This window comes from Aquarana catesbeiana, linkage group LG04 (genome assembly GCF_042186555.1).
Source record: "Aquarana catesbeiana isolate 2022-GZ linkage group LG04, ASM4218655v1, whole genome shotgun sequence".
Classification (NCBI taxonomy): domain Eukaryota; kingdom Metazoa; phylum Chordata; class Amphibia; order Anura; family Ranidae; genus Aquarana; species Aquarana catesbeiana.
In genome coordinates, this window is record NC_133327.1 from 263,815,956 (window position 1) to 263,832,955 (window position 17,000).

Sequence of the window (17,000 nt, forward strand, 5' to 3'; positions counted from 1 at the left end):
CCGTGACAGTGCATTGCAGGGCGTTCGGGGGGGACCAACACCTGCCAAACACCCTGCAAATGCGGGTGTTCCACAAACGGGGCGAACAGCCAATGTTCGACCGGAACTGATACTCAGGCCGAACCGTTCTCCCAACTCTAATCATATAATACTGACCTCAAATTATAGGCAGGTCTGTATGCACCTGATTACATCCATCCACTTCACCAAGGGTTTATTCCCCCTTTCTCAAAACGCAACACTATGCTAAATAGCTTGACTTTGTGTGAATTTTCTAGTTTTTTTAGTTATTATATTTTGACATTCAACTCATCCAAGGTAAATGTCAATAATTCAGAGATTTTTTTTTTGTGAAATATATGTTAGGAAAGCACCACAAATCTGATTAAAGAGGAAGTAAAGTCTTCCTGTTTAATTGTACCTACAGGTAATAAGGCTTACCTGTAGGTACTGTAAATATCTCCTAAACTTGCACAGTTTATGAGATATTAACTATATACGCTGCCACCGACGTCATAGGCGCATGCGCCCTGAAGGTACGGCCGCTCATGCCGGTTCTTCAGGGCCCTGTGCCATGACCGGCGGCACTCGCGCATGGCCAATCACAGAACCGGAGCCTGTGAACTCGGAAAGTAACTCCGGGAAAGATGTCGGCCGTGTCAGCGGTGTGCGGGCGCCACTGCAGGGCTTCGTTCTAAGGTAAGTATTTCATAATGAGCTAATATGCGATGCATGCTAGCTCATTATGCCTTTGTCTTGAAGGGTTATTATTTTTTTTTGCCTTTTTACAACCTCTTTAACTATCATAATAATTGTATATCCTTGTCTATTTTCTTAGTGACCGTGGAGGAGCTGTTCTCGTGTTTGCCTGACTTTAAATTGGATTCTACCGCTTTACAATGTATTTATAAGTGTTCTTCACACTGTAAGAATGATGGAACTTGTAAAGTGATTGAAGGCAACGCTACCTGCATGTAAGTAAACATGCTCTTATGATGTTTTCTCCTCCAATCCTACAGAAATATCTTCCTACGCATACGTCATATACCCCATAATCTCCAGCATCGTAATCCCCTCCTTACACACACAGTATTATGCACACCTCATTTACCCATAAATCTCCAGCACCGTAATTCCTACCTTACACATACAGTTTTAGCCACACCTCATATACCCAAGTGTCTCCAGCATCATAATTCCTACTTGACACGCACAGGTCTTTGTCCATTTGAATCACAGACAGAGTCTTAACAGCACAAATGTTTCTGACCCTTCAGGGGTAGGCAACCTCGGCCCTCCAGCTGTGGTGAAACTACAAATCCCATCATGCCTCTGCCTCTAGTGCCGCGTACACACGACCGGACTTTACGGCATACTTTGCTTGGCGGACTTTGACGGACTTTACGTCGGACTGTCCGAATGAACGGATTTGCCTACACACGATCAACCAAAGTCCGACAGATTCGTATGTGATGACGACCGGACTAAAACAATGAAGTTCATAGCCAATAGCTGCCCTAGCGTCGGTTTTTGTCCGTCGGACTAGCATACAGACAAGCGGACTTTTCGACCGGACTCGAGCCCGTCATACAGATTTAAAACATGTTTCAAATCTAAGTCCATCAAACTTTTGAGAAAACAAAGTCAGCTGGAGCCCACACACGATCGAATTGTCCGACGAAATCCAGTACGCCGGACCAAGTATGCCGTAAAATCCGATCGTGTGTACGCGGCATAGGAGTCATGCCTGTGATTGTCAGGGTCTTGCAATGTCTCATGGGACTTGTAGTTTTAAAACAGCTGGAGGGCCGAGGTTGCCTACACCTGCCTAAAGGATTCAAAATCTGTGAGTATCTCTGTTCTGACTGTTAAAAATAATAGAGCCTTGTACTGGGTATCAGCTAATTGACAGCAAAGAACTGCAACTTTGGCCCACTTTGGAAACTGCCATTCCTTTGCCACTGTACTGCATTAACAGTTTTGAATTTATGAAACATAGTCAAATTCATTAAATTACATTTACAAGTCATATAGAAAAGATTAATGCCACCCTGGGTTCTTTTTTCTCATGGACTATTTTTTGTTTGTTTCTATTAGGAAGAAAAACTATTCCCTTATTATTTGGTATAATCAGTCTACATTTTCCTAACAAGAGTTTGTATTTTTAGCATTGTAAATATCACTAGATTAACAGTCAGTTTATGTCCTGTTACTTAAAATGTATTATCTCTTTCTATTTCAGTTGTAAACCGTTCACTATTTATGTCACTTCTGGTGAACAATGTGAAAACCTCGCAATGAACCTTAATGCATTCTTTGGAATATTATTTGGAGCTTTGGGGTTCCTCATCCTGTTGATCATGGGCATAGTGTTGGGAATATACATCTATAGAAAGAGGAAAAGCAAGAATTGTCCTGACGATACAGACCAGTAAGTGACAAATCTATTAGTGTCTACTAATATGTTCTTGGATGCCGTGTTTGTGCTAATATTAAAGCGGAGCTCCACTGGGTTTTTTTTTGCAAACATTGACACTTGCGAACTCACTGTCTTGGAGATTGAGCTTGCCCGATGTCCGCTTTCATTGTAAAGATCAACTTATATAATATCTGTCTGGCCGTTTTCATCTTGCTTGTGGGCATGTGAAGCCCACAAGCATTTACTTCCTTATTCCCTTGATGCTGAGCTACCAGCATTCTTTGCACCGTATTCTTTGCCTCCACAATGACTCCTGGGAACAATAAGAGCCCTTGCACACTGGGGCGGTTTGCAGGCGCTATTGCGCTAATAATAGCGCCTGCAAACCGCCCCGAAAGTGCCGCTGCTTTCATTCCAGTGTGAAAGCCCCGAGGGCTTGCACACTGGAGCGATGCGCTGGCAGGACGGTAAAAAAAGTCCTGCTAGCAGCATCTTCGGAGCGGTGAAGGAGCGGTGTGTATACCGCTCCTTTACCGCTCCTGCCCATTGAAATCAATGGGACGGCGCGGCTATACCGCCGGCAAAGCGCCTCTGCAGAGGCGCTTTGCGGTGGTATTTAACCCTTTCTCGGCCGCTAGCGGGGGGTAAAACCTCCCCGCTAGCTGCCGGATACCGACGCCGCCCCCCCGCCCCAGTGTGCAAGGGCTCTGACACAAGCTCCCTGGAGCCAGTGCGGCTGAAAGGAAATGATGAAATAGCCGCACAATATCCGCCCATATTCGCAGAATAGACAGACAGGAAGCAGAGAGGAACATCTGCAAAACACAGGTACTGTTGAAAAAAAAGAGTCTGTTTTTATGTCATTACATTACTGCAATCTGAATGAGCTAATGTTATAAAATAGGGTGGAGCTCCACTTTAAAAAGGAGTATTACTTAAGAAAACATTATACAATGTATGATGTTACACGGAAAAAGTTATTGCCACAAGCAGTATATAGCTGTGATATATGTAGCTGTGACAAGCACACAATAATCACCATGCACTGTCTGGTTATTTCCCTGTAAGGAGACAAGTACCTTCAAATACTCTAAAAGAAAAACTATATTTCATGTAATTGCCATGCAATAGACTTAACAAGTCTACCCTAGTATGTCATATATAAAAAGTGTTATACATAGGATTTAACAGTTTCCTCCTTGGGATCCTATGCATTAAGGTGAAAAACCTTCTGCACTGCAGCAGCCCCCTAAGCCCCCCTTTTACTTACCTGAACCTGATCGTTCCGGCCTCGAGGATGACCATGGCAGCTCCAGCCGCTGCCTCGGGTCCTCTCGCTGCTGTCATTCAATTCATATGATGCGGGAGCTGGGGGGTGGGGCTGTGTTCTACTATCTGTGTCAATTGATGCAGCAGAAGGACTCGGGAGTACGTCTGCATGGGTGCCCCAGGGAAAGCGCTTCTCTGAGGGGGCACCCGGTGAAGAGGAGAAGCCAGGAGCGCTGCTGGGGGACCCCAGAAGAGGAGGATTGGGGCCACTCTGTGCAAAACCCTTGCACAGAGCAGGTAAGTATGACAAGTTTGTTATTTAAAAAAAAACAAAAAAAATGAACCTTTAGTATCACTTTATGGCTTTAGACAAAAAAAAAAATCTTTCTACTTTAACCACTACGCACCCGCGCTATAGCCAAAAGACAGCTACAGCACGGCGATGAATTGCCGGGAGGGCGTCCCTCGACGTCCTCCTGTTTACTAGTTCCATGCACGCCACCGCGGGCGTGCATTGGGGAAAATCTGTGTTGGCCATGTCCCTTGGACACGGCCAATCACAAATCATGCTAAATGGCCAATAACAGCAGCCAGTTAGCACTCAATCGGAGTGTCCAATGAGAGATGATCTCATATGTAAACATATGAGATCATCTCTCATTGCCGGCTCTCCCTCCTCACACGTGGAGAGCGACCTGCGGCTGCAGCGTGTTTGAACACTAACACAGTACCACACACACAAAAAACACACATGCCCACAGTACCTATCAGTGCCACCTGTCAGTGCCATTGTCCCCAGTGCCACCTATCAGTGCCATCTGTCCCCAGTGCCACCTATCAGTGCCATTTGTCCCCAGTGCCACCTATCCCCAGTGCTACCTGTCAGTGCCATGTGTCAGTCCCATCTTCCCCCGGTGCCACCTGTCAGTGCCATCTGTCCCCAGTGCCATCTGTCATCAGTGCCACCTGTCAGTGTCACATGCCATCTGTTATCAGTGTCATGTGTCATCAGTGCCACATATCAATGCCATCTGTCATCAGTGCCACATCAGTGTCACGTGTCATCAGTGCCACGTATTAGTGCCATCTGTCATCAGTGCCAAGTGTCATCAGTGCCACGTATTAGTGCCATCTGTCATCAGTGCCACATCAGTGTCATCAGTGCCACATATTAGTGCCATCTGTCATCAGTGCCACGTATTAGTGCCATCTGTCATCAGTGCCACATCAGCGTCACTAGTGCCACATCAGTGTCACCAGTGCCACGTATTAGTGCCATCTGTCATCAGTGCCACATCAGTGTCACATGCCATCAGTGCCACGTATTAGTGCCATCTGTCATCAGTGCCACGTGTCATCAGTGCCATCTGTCATCAGTGCCACATCAGTGTCACGTGTCATTGTCCTGGTGCTCCAGGGCCTTCAAAAGTGTAATAGGTAGTCAACAAGTTAGATGTGTAATTTATGCTCCTAGAACACCTGATGACGCTCCCTGCATGTTGGGCCTCTCTATGTGGCCAGGCTGTGTAAAAGTCACACACATGTGGTATTGTAATACTCAGGAGTAGCAGAATGTATTTTGGGGCGTCATTTGTGGTATACACATGCCATGTGAGAGAAATAACCTAAAAAAAAAATTAAAAAAAAAAATCTTTTTTTGCAAAGAATTGTGGGAAAAAAATGACAACATCAAAAACCTTACTACGCATCTTACTAAATACATTGCAATGTCTACTTTCAAAAAAGGGGTCATTTGGGGGTATTTGTACTTTCCTGGCTTGTTGGGGTCGCAAGAAATGAAATGAGCCACCAGTACATCAGGTGTAATCAATTTTTTATGATTTGCACCACAGCTTGTAGACTCTCTAACTTTCACAAAGACCAAATAATATCCACTATATTGGGTTATTCTTTTTACCAAAGATATGTAGCAGAATAAATTGTGGCCAAAATTTATGAAGAAAAATTTATAATATGCAAAAGTTTATCACAGAAACTAAGAAAAATGCGTTTTTTTTTCCAAAATGTTTGGTCTTTTTTCATTTATAGCACAAAAAATAAAAAACCCAGAGGTGATCAAATACCACCAAAAGAAAGCTCTATTTGTATGAAAAAAGGACAAAAAAATTACATGACTAAGTAATTGTCATTCAATGTGTGAGAGCGCTAAAAGCTGAAAATTGGTCTGGTCAGGAGGGGGGTTTAAGTGTCCAGTAGGCAAGTGGTTAAGCTTGCACAGCTCTTTATATTGCATTAGCAAAACAACCTCATGAATCTTTTTATTCCATTAGCACGGTTTCCTTTTCTCTAATCTATGACAGCCTGCTTTTTTCTATATTACATTCTTTTGTTATTATTACATTTATATTCCTTCTGCCTTTTATACTTGTCCTAGCAAAATTATGAATGACATGCATTCTTTTTTATTCAGGTTCTTTCAAACACGATTTAGCTGGAAATCATCACTCTTTCCATGTGAGTATATCTTTATTAATTATTCAATATATTTGTTTTTGAACATGTTTTGCTTTTATTAACACATACTGCTCAGAAAGGTATGTAACATTTCTTTGCATTCAAACTTCTAGCTTTTCAAAGACTGGGAGATAAGGATAACTCATCTTTAAACACAGATACATCATCCGATTTGATTGACTGGAAACCACAGTTAGACAAAGTAAACAGTTCGGCAGAGGTATGTATCACTTTATTTAAATTTCTTGACATCTAGTCCAGTCTTCATCATAATTTTTGTATCAATTTATTTTTCATTTACTGAATGTAGGATTATTAACAGTCAGCCCTAGTAAATTTTCATACTCACTGTAATGGTGTGTTTTGTGCTTACTGTATACATCCATCTGGTAAAACCTGGCTCTGCCAGTCACCACAAAGCCTTTGCAAACAAGACCCAGCCATGTTCTCTTCCTACAGTGTACTCCAGGGGTGTCCAAACTTTTTTCAGAGAGGGCCAAATTTTATGAAGTGAACAAGCGTGAGGGCCGACCATGTTGCCTGACATTCTTTGAACCATTAAAATTCGGTCTAAGTGTGTTCGTCCGAGCACTAAAACACTGCCCAACAAGAATTCTCTTGTCTTTGTGGCTGTTTGTGGTGAAGAGACGAGCTTGGGCATGTTATTTGGGTATATCTCTTTTGTGGCCTCCAACAAATCCCCGAGAGCTGCTCAGGACTAAGGATGAGCTGGGGCGTGTTATTTGGATATACCGTATTTATCGGCGTATAACACGCATCTTCACTTTAAGAGGGAAGTTTCAGGAAAAAAACTTACATTTTAAATAAAGAACTGTGAAGCAAAATAATGTTCAATGCCCATCACTACAGCCTAATCAGTGCCCATCTGCAGCCTCACCATTGCCAGAATGGAGCCTCACAAGTGCCATGAATGCAGCCTCACCATTGCCATGAATGCAGCCTCACCGTTGCCATGAATGCAGCCTCACCGTTGCCATGAATGCAGCCTCACCGTTGCCATGAATGCAGCTTTACCATTGCCATGAATGCAGCCTCATCATTGCCATGAATGCAGCCTCATCATTACCATGAATGTAGCTTTACCATTGCCATGAATGCAGCCTTACCATTGCCATGAATGCAGCCTCACTATTGCCATCAGTGCAGCCTCACCATTGCCATCAGTGCAGCCTCACCATTGCCATGAATGCAGCCTCACAAGTGCAATGAATCCAGCCTCACAAGTGCCATGAATCCAGCCTCACCATTGCCATAAATGCAGTCTCACTATTGCCATGAATGCAGCCTTACCATTGCCATGAATGCAGCCTTACCATTGCCATGAATGCAGCCTCACAAGTGCCATGAATGCAGCCTCACAAGTGCCATGGATGCAGCCTCACAAGTGCCATGGATGTAGCCTCACCATTGCCATGGATGTAGCCTCACCATTGCCATGAATTCAGCCTCACCAGTGCCATGAATGGAGCCTCACCATTGCCATGAATGCAGCCTAACAATTGCCATGAATGCAGCCTCACTATTGCCATGAATTCAGCCTTACCATTGCCATGAATGCAGCTTTACCATTGCCATGAATGTGGCCTCACCATTGCCATGAATGCAGCCCCACCATTGCCATGAATACAGCCTCACAAGTGCCATGAGTCCAGCCTCATAATTGCCATGAATGCAGCCTCACCATTGTCATATATGCAGCCTCACCATTGCCATGAATGCAGCCTTACCATTGCCATGAATGCAGCCTTACCATTGCCATGAAAGCAGCTTCACAAGTGCCATGAATTTAGCCTCACAAGTGCCACAAATCAAGCCTCACCATTGCCATGAATGCAACCTCACAAGTGCCATAAATGCAACCTCACAAGTGCCATAAATGCAACCTCACCATTGCCATAAATGCAACCTCACCATTGCCATAAATGCAACCTCACCATTGCCATAAATGCAGCCTCACCATTGCCATGAATGCAACCTCACAAGTGCCATAAATGCAACCTCACAAGTGCCATAAATGCAACCTCACCATTGCCATAAATGCAACCTCACCATTGCCATAAATGCAACCTCACCATTGCCATAAATGCAGCCTCACCATTTCCATGAATGCAGCCTTACCATTGCCATCAGTGCAGCCTGATCGATGCCCATCTGCAGCCTCAGAGGGAACAGGAAGGGGGGCGGCCGACAGATTACATATAGGAAAATCTCCTGTTTACTCAGCGGCCTCTTTAATACAAAGTCTCGCCTCATATGATAGACAGAACAGTCGTCCAATGGCAGCCCAGGAGACGGGACTTCCTATTACAGATGCAAACAGAGATTCTCCTGTATGTAATCTGAGGGCACTCGTCCCGCCCCCTCCCTGTCCCCACCGAGGCAGCGCAGATAAATACAGTATATATCTTTTGTCGCCCTGGGGGCCACAAAAGAGATATATATATATCAAAAATACCAGGGGGGGGCGTATTAAACCGGGCTTTGGACATGCCTGGTGTACTCCATTCATTTCTACAATTGGTGATCAAGTGGTGATCTCAGGAGGCTACATAGAACTGAATAATTTCTGGACTGAACTGCTTTTTTGTATCAAAGCATACTAAATAATTATATACTACAGGCAAATGCACAAATACAGTATGAACACAACCCCAAGACGCCATAAAAATTGTTTAATAACCCAAACAATTTTGATTTTAAAAATTGAGATGTTTCAACATTTTGGTGCACTCACATCTATTGAAATATCTCAATATTTTACCTAATTTGCATACTTATCTTTCCTTCATTTCCCAACATTTAATTTCTACACCTTGTGTAAGCACTATGGGGTGGACTTTCTAAAACTGGAGAGTGGAAAATCTGGTACACCTCTGTATAGAAACCAATCAGCTTCCAGGTTTTGATAAAGCTTAATTGAACAAGCTGAAGTTGAAGGTGATTGCCTACCATGCACAGCTGCTCCGGATTTTGTACTCCCCAGTTTTAGCAAATCCACCCCTAAGGCTGGGTTCACACTGGTCCGACAAACGCTCCGACATTGGGAGCTCATGTCGCATGACGTGTGAAATTTAATGTTTCCCTATGGGAGCCGTCCTAACTGGTCCGACACAAGTCGTTCCGACTTTAGAAATGCTCCCTGTACTACTTTGGTCCGACTTTGATCCTACTTCAGCCTATTGACTATCATTGAAGTCGGATCAAAGTCGGATTGCCGTCTTGCATGATCCGACTTTGGCACGCGACTTGTGCTGAGATGTTCTTGAGGGGGAACTCCGCGCCAAATTTTAAATAAAAAACCGGCATGGGTTCCCCCTCCAGAGGCATACCAGGCCCTTGGGTCTGGTATGGACCTTGAGGAGAACCCCCTACGCCGAAAAAACGGCGTGGGGGGTCGCCCCAATCCATACCAGACCCTTATCCGAGCACGCAGCCCGGCCGGACAGGAATGGGGGTGGGGACGAGCGAGCGCCCCCCCCCTCCTGAACCGTACCAGGCCGCATGCCCTCAACATGGGGGGTGGTGCCTTGGGGGAGGGGGGCACGCTGCGGCCCCCCCACCCCAAAGCACCTTGTCCCCATGTCGATGAGGACAAGGGCCTCTTCCCGACAACCCTGGCCGTTGGTTGTCGGGGTCTGCGGGCGGGGGGCTTATCGGAATCCGGGAGCCCCCTTTAATAAGGGAGCCCCCAGATCCCGGCCCCCCACCCTATGTGAATGAGTATGGGGTACAACGTACCCCTACCCATTCACCTAGGAAAAAAGTGTCAATTTAAAAAAAAAACACTACACAGATTTTTAAAGCATTTTATTAGACAGCTCCGGGGGTCTTCTTCCGACTTCGGGGGTCTCTCCGGTTCTTCTCCACGCTCTCCGGATCTTCTGCCGGGCTCCTCCGCTCTCTTCTGCTCTTTTGCCGCTCTTTTGCTAAAGCGGAGGAGCCCGGTCTTCAATCTTCTGCCTTCTGCCTTCTGCCTTCTGCCTTCTGCCTTCTGCCCTCTTCTCCTGATGTTGACACGACGCTCTCCGGGGCTAGAATGCTCTCTGTGCGCTCTGCTCTAACTTATATAGGCGGTGACCCCGCCCCCTTATGCCGTCACAGTCCCTGGGCATGCTGGGACTGTGACGTTTTAGGGGGCGTGGTCATCACCCGATGACCACGCCCCCTAAAACGTCACAGTCCCAGCATGCCCAGGGACTGTGACGGCATAAGGGGGCGGGGTCACCGCCTATATAAGTCAGAGCAGAGCGCACAGAGAGCATTCTAGCCCCGGAGAGCGTCGTGTCAACATCAGGAGAAGAGGGCAGAAGGCAGAAGGCAGAAGGCAGAAGGCAGAAGGCAGAAGGCAGAAGGCAGAAGATTGAAGACCGGGCTCCTCCGCTTTAGCAAAAGAGCGGCAAAAGAGCAGAAGAGAGCGGAGGAGCCCGGCAGAAGATCCGGAGAGCGTGGAGAAGAACCGGAGAGACCCCCGAAGTCGGAAGAAGACCCCCGGAGCTGTCTAATAAAATGCTTTAAAAATCTGTGTAGTGTTTTTTTTTAAATTGACACTTTTCCTAGGTGAATGGGTAGGGGTACGCTGTACCCCATACTCATTCACATAGGGTGGGGGGCCGGGATCTGGGGGCTCCCTTATTAAAGGGGGCTCCCGGATTCCGATAAGCCCCCGCCCGCAGACCCCGACAACCAACGGCCAGGGTTGTCGGGAAGAGGCCCTTGTCCTCATCAACATGGGGACAAGGTGCTTTGGGGTGGGGGGCCGCAGCGCGCCCCCTCCCCCAAAGCACCAACCCCCCATGTTGAGGGCATGCGGCCTGGTACGGTTCAGGAGGGGGGGGGCGCTCGCTCGTCCCCACCCCCATTCCTGTCCGGCCGGGCTGCGTGCTCGGATAAGGGTCTGGTATGGATTGGGGCGACCCCCCACGCCGTTTTTTCGGCGTAGGGGGTTCTCCTCAAGGTCCATACCAGACCCAAGGGCCTGGTATGCCTCTGGAGGGGGAACCCATGCCGGTTTTTTATTTAAAATTTGGCGCGGAGTTCCCCCCTAAAGATTCATACCAAACACAGTGCCGGCATTGGCGGGGATCCAAGTCGGATCCCCGTTCATTGAAAGTCGGACACATGCCGGCTTCATGTCGCAGGGCAAAGTCGGATCCAAAGTAGGACGGCTGTCGTGTCGCACCAGTGTGAACCCAGCCTATGAGTCATTCAAGTCATAGATTAGATTGTACACAGGTCTGTGAACTCAACTCATTTGACAGACTTGCTGCTTGGTAATTGGTCCAGCAATACTGTCACATGTATTGAAACACAATGTAGAAGTAGCGGGTATTTTCTTGTGACTCAGCAGCTGTACAGAGCAGTGGTGGAGTGAATAAAATGTGCATATAAGTAAAACAAACCAGCTATTTTGCCTTGTATGGCAAGAGAAAATGTCTTTATATTTTTTGCATGATTAATATATAATACATTATCATATTTTTAATTTATTTTCTTTTTTCTTCCTAGGTCAAGATTAAACGACCTGAAATTAAACCTAATTTAAACTTATATGAATAGATAGCTCAGGGAAATTCAAGCTGATGTTTTAACCAGTTTCCTAAAACTGGTATGTCCAGAGAACAGACTGTCTAATAATTACAAAGTGTAATAAAATCTTTGTGTAATTGCATCCCTATATAATTACAGCCTGAATGTCTCCTGTAATAAATAAATGCAAAATTATTTATAAAATGATAACTCTGCCCTAAAAGAACAATATGCTGCCCAACTTACTGATTGTTTTTATGTTATTGATGAAATCCCTAAGCTAAAAAAGGATGCACTACAAGTATAAGCCTATTATCCTATTCTACATTGATTAAATATGCAGAGCAGTGTCTATGCCAATGCTGGCCCTCACTACCTATAGTGTTCTATTGCAGAGGACTAAAGGAAAACAAAGTGTTATGTTTGGTAACCAATTGGATTCTGCTTATCATACCTACATGATATAATCCTATTGAAATCGGAGTGGCTGCCATTAGCAACTAACCTTACTTAAATGCTCTAAAAGGTCTAAATCTGTCACAAGACTGTACCATAATGGAGGGTAGTTTTATGGGAATAAGCTGATATTATGTGCACTCACCATTTAGATTTTAAACTTTAATATATCTGAAGATTTTCTCAATACTATAATGCACTGTTCCTGTCTTTGCATACTGTTAAATGACTGAAGAGTATATTTTTGTATCAGCCTTGTATAGCCTTTGATTTTTAAGTTGTCTTTTTATTCTCTAATCTGTATATAATGTATCAAACTATGTAATGGAGCCTCTGTTATGCAATACACCTAAGTTTGATGATTAGAACCAAAATTGATGATGGTGTAACTCTTCCTATTTTTATGTCTTACAGTTTTAATAAAATGATTAAATTTCACCTCTTAGGACTTCATTTACTTTATTGGTTTATAGACAACCTATTTTTTATCTGTTCATCTATTATTTACTGAGGCGGAGTTAAACACACTATAGTACCCATCCAAACTAAGGCTGGAAACTACTATTTTGAAGATTGGTCCAAATCATCAGACAGCAATTTTACAATTGCAAGCCTAACTGTAGACAATCTTTTTTTTTCCCTAGTTTTGCACAGAGTGTAAAAGATTTAACCCAGGGGTGCCCACCTTTCTGAAGAGTGAGGGCTACTTTAGGGACTTGGTAACCGGTCGTGGACCACAATGAGTGGGGCGGGCAGATGACAGGTCCGGGCAGAGCAGATACGGACACAGCACACTCCACTCTATGGGCCCTCTGATCCGATCCACCTAGACAGAAAGGGACGAATCATCTTCTGTTTTTTTAAGTGGATCGCTCTATAGAGGTGAATGAAGGGTCTGATTGGGTCCATCTGAAAAACTGATACCTGATATATATATATATATATATATATATATATATATATATATATATATATATATATATGGCATCCAGGAGGAGGTCTTAAACCTGGATGCTGCATATATGTGTTTCATATTTAGTGTCAGTGCAAATGTTAGTGTCATTGGGGAGATTTACTAAAGCTGGTGCACTCAGAATCTGGTGAAGCTGTGCATGGTAGCCAACAACCAAACAAAATGCATACTCTTGTTTCTTTCCCCTACTATGAGTACAAAGAACATATAACATACACATATGTGGTATCCCCACGATCGTCAATAATAGGAGAATGTATTTTGCAGATTTTTTTGGTGGTGGTACATGGTAATGGCATAAAAATATACAACTTTAATTAAAAAAAATGTTTTTATTATTTTGGATTAGTTTTCCTTTGATATAAAACAAAATAAGGATATGTTCATTAACATTTACCAGCAAATGAAAGCCCAATCTAAGTAGTTGCGATGATATGTACACTTATATTAACACATGTCAATATTGCAAAATTGGGCTTTAGGGTTTGTATTGAATCTGATCATGAAATGGTTAACATTTCTGCCAGGTTTTTATTTCTGTCTGTCACTTTTCTGTCTTTTCCCTCACTTTATGTACCTGTGATATCTATGAAAGAAATGGAAATGGCATTAGCAGTTGCACAGACAGCAATACAGACACGATTGTAGCCCTTCCCAACCCTACTAAAATTGTGTTTTTCTGTTTTTCTGTATCCCTTTTTAAGAAATTTGTCACCACTTCCTGTCCTAAAAGCAAAGGGATTGTCAAACAAATAGCATGGGGCACTGGGCACTGCCCTGAGGAACATGTACCAAAGAAACAAAACACATTAGGTTGTCAGGGAGCAGAAATTTTAACCACTTGACCTGCAAAAGATTTTACCCCCTTCATGACCACAGCATGTTTTGCTATTCAGCACTGTGCTACTTTAACTGGCAATTCCTCAGTCATGCAACACTGTACCCAAATGAAATTTATATATTTTTTCACACAAATAGAGCTTTCTTTTGGTGGTATTTAATTACCACTCAGCTTTTTATTTATTGCTATATAAACAAAAAATACTGAAAATTTTGAAAAATACATTTTTATAAGTTTCTGTGATAACATTTTTAAAACAAGTAATCTTTCTTCATAAATTTAGGCCAAGGTAATCTTCTACATTCTTTTGCCAAAATAACCCAAATCAGTGTATATTATTTAGTCTGTGTGAAAGTTAGAGTCTACAATCTATAGTATGAATATTTGAAAATTGATCAATTCGGATGTGCTGATGGCAAATCATTCAATGGATGCTGGATATACTAAGTGCCGGTATTATGGGTAATTTAATGGTAGTTTTAAGGGAATTTCTGTATTAATAAACATGTTGCGCAATGATGGTTGTTCTTTGGTCTTGGTATTTTTCCATACAAGGGACGCTGAGGAAAGGATCCAATGTACCAGTGACACATAGAAGGATTGTGGAGATAACTGTTATTGGACCACTTTAGAAATAAATGGGTTATGGAGCTCTGGTGAGTGCATGAGTGGTGTAAATCACAGGGAAGTCACCTCACTGAATATATGTGAATTATTGAGCATGAATAGAGTGGAATCATACCAAATATTGATTCATCACATTGGACTTTCACTGGATTCTATATCTTTACTAATTTATGTTTGACTTTTATATATATTGATTCAGTCTGTGTTGATTTATGTGTTTTATATATTGTTCACATTGTCAGGCTTTATGGTAGGTATAGAGCACTGTTCACTTATTACATATAATCTATATGTACAATCCACTACAGCAAAGCTGATGTTTACAAAGAAAAAAATGTATCATTTAAATTGCCAGTAAATGACAGCTCTGGGTCACTTACCTCTGTATGTAAACAAAGTGGCTGCAAATTCCCTTTATCTATACCAGACCCTTGATGAGGCTGTTGTACAGATTTTAATGGGGGACCCCAGACAAAAAATACAGTATGGGTTTCTCCTAAAAATACATACCAGACCCTTATCCTTGATGAGGCACTAAAATTTCGGCCACGGAAAATTAACTTCCGAAAAGGGAGTTTTTGGTATGCTGCTGAAAGAAGAAAAATGCTGATAATGGAGCGTCGAAAAAGGGGCGGATCCACCCCGGCTGCTGCCCATTGCGGGGGTGTCATCCATCCTCCCCTCCCTCCTCCCTCCTCCTCTCCTCGCAGAGCCTCAATTTTCATGTGTCACAGAGCTGAATTGTCGGGGCAGCAGCAGTTACAATGTCCCGCCTCCTGTGATAGACAGCACCCTGATCCACTGGTGGGACATTGAATCAGTGTGATGTGATCACAGGAGGCGGGACATTGTTACTACGGCCATGAAGTTCAAATCCAGCTCCATGACACAGCGGGAGTTTGCTGCTCCAATCTAGGCACAGGCAGGCTGCATCTGACATGCACTGGTGAGGCTGCATCTGATGGGCTCAGGCAGGCTGCATTTGACGTGCACTGGTGAGGCTGCATCTGATGGGCACAGGTAGGCTGCATCTGATTGGCACAGGTAGGCTGCATCTGATTGGCACAGGTAGGCTGCATCTGATTGGCACAAGGAGGCTGCATCTGATTGGCACAAGGAGGCTGCATCTGACGGGCACAAGGAGGCTGCATCTGACGGGCACAAGGAGGCTGCATCTGACGGGCACTGGGAGGCTGCATCTGACGGGCACTGGGAGGCTGCATCTGACGGGCACTGGGAGGCTGCATCTGACGGGCACTGGGAGGCTGCATCTGACAGGTAAGCTGCATCTGACTGGCACTGGGAGGCTGCATTGATCTCTTGTATCATGTTTGCAGTCCCTGACCATCTCCTGTATCATGCCTTCTAGTGTTACGTACCTTACTGTGAAGCCTGAGATGATGAGGGTGGCCTCTTGCACAATTCCTGTCCAAGCACCCCTAGTAGTGGACAGGGACCGCTAGGGCAGTGGAAGGGTGCAGGTGCCTGACAGCTGTGGGAGTGAGCTGTAACTTGAAGACACAGGAGTCCTTCCAGTGGTGGCGTGGAGTCTGGTCACAAGCCTTATTCAGTGGGAGCCAGGCAGACAGGTGCAGAATCAGGATCAGTTGCAAGGTCGGGAACAGGCAGAAGTCGGTAACGTACTGGCGGTGGGGTACCAAATCAGGAGGCGGAGCCGTAGTCATAAATCCAAGCTGGGTCGGTAACATAAGCAAGAAGCAGATATAGCAGGCAGGGGTGATCCAAGAGAGTTGTCAGACGTAGCCGGGTCAAGAACAAGGTCAGCAGACATGAATAAGAGTTGGGAGTACAGGAACCAAAGCTGAAGACAACCCAGCACTGAAGGCAGGCATTCTCTCAGTTTAAATAGGCTGCTGGGCACCAGAATCTATGGATATGTGCGCACGCTAACGTGCTCGCCCGGATGCACCATTGCGCATGCCCATTCCAGTCCTTTCTCGTCTTGGTCTGGTCTTATAGACACCATGATCCCTATAGTCCTTCAAATCTCTCTGATACTTCTTAATTTTTTTATTTTTAGTATCCCTATCCAATTTCTCCAAATACTTCTGAACCTGACTGTTCTTTTCTTGGTACTCAGGTGTATCTTTGAAAGGAATAAGTGCGTCTGTCAACTCTACTACATACTGATCACTGACTGCCCTGACACAACCTGCTCACTGACTGCTCTGTCATTTCATACTGCTCTTTGAAGGCCCTGACACCTGTGTGCTGGATGTAACCAAGCAGGAAGGGTTAACATTTTCCTCATCATTTTAAGCAAGGTTACCACTCCGTACAGGTCAAACCATTTTAAAAGAGGCTCACTCCTAGCCCTTTGGAGTAAGCCTGCTGGGCTACTGCCAACATTTAGCCTGTTACTCTCCTGGAGT

General features: G+C 44.4%; 1 protein-coding gene across 1 annotated transcript in view; it reads left to right on the forward strand.

The window, feature by feature from the left end:
- Positions 1–12,604, forward strand: part of MUC4 (mucin 4, cell surface associated) — a 245,720-nt gene extending 233,116 nt beyond the window's left edge. Inside the window, exons 56-60 of the mRNA XM_073626452.1 lie at positions 839–974; positions 2,243–2,431; positions 6,120–6,163; positions 6,277–6,383; positions 11,690–12,604. Of these exons, the coding sequence (XP_073482553.1) occupies positions 839–974; positions 2,243–2,431; positions 6,120–6,163; positions 6,277–6,383; positions 11,690–11,740 (527 nt within the window). The 3' untranslated portion in view covers positions 11,741–12,604. The remainder of the gene's footprint in view (positions 1–838; positions 975–2,242; positions 2,432–6,119; positions 6,164–6,276; positions 6,384–11,689) is intronic.
- The last annotated feature ends 4,396 nt before the right edge of the window (positions 12,605–17,000 follow it).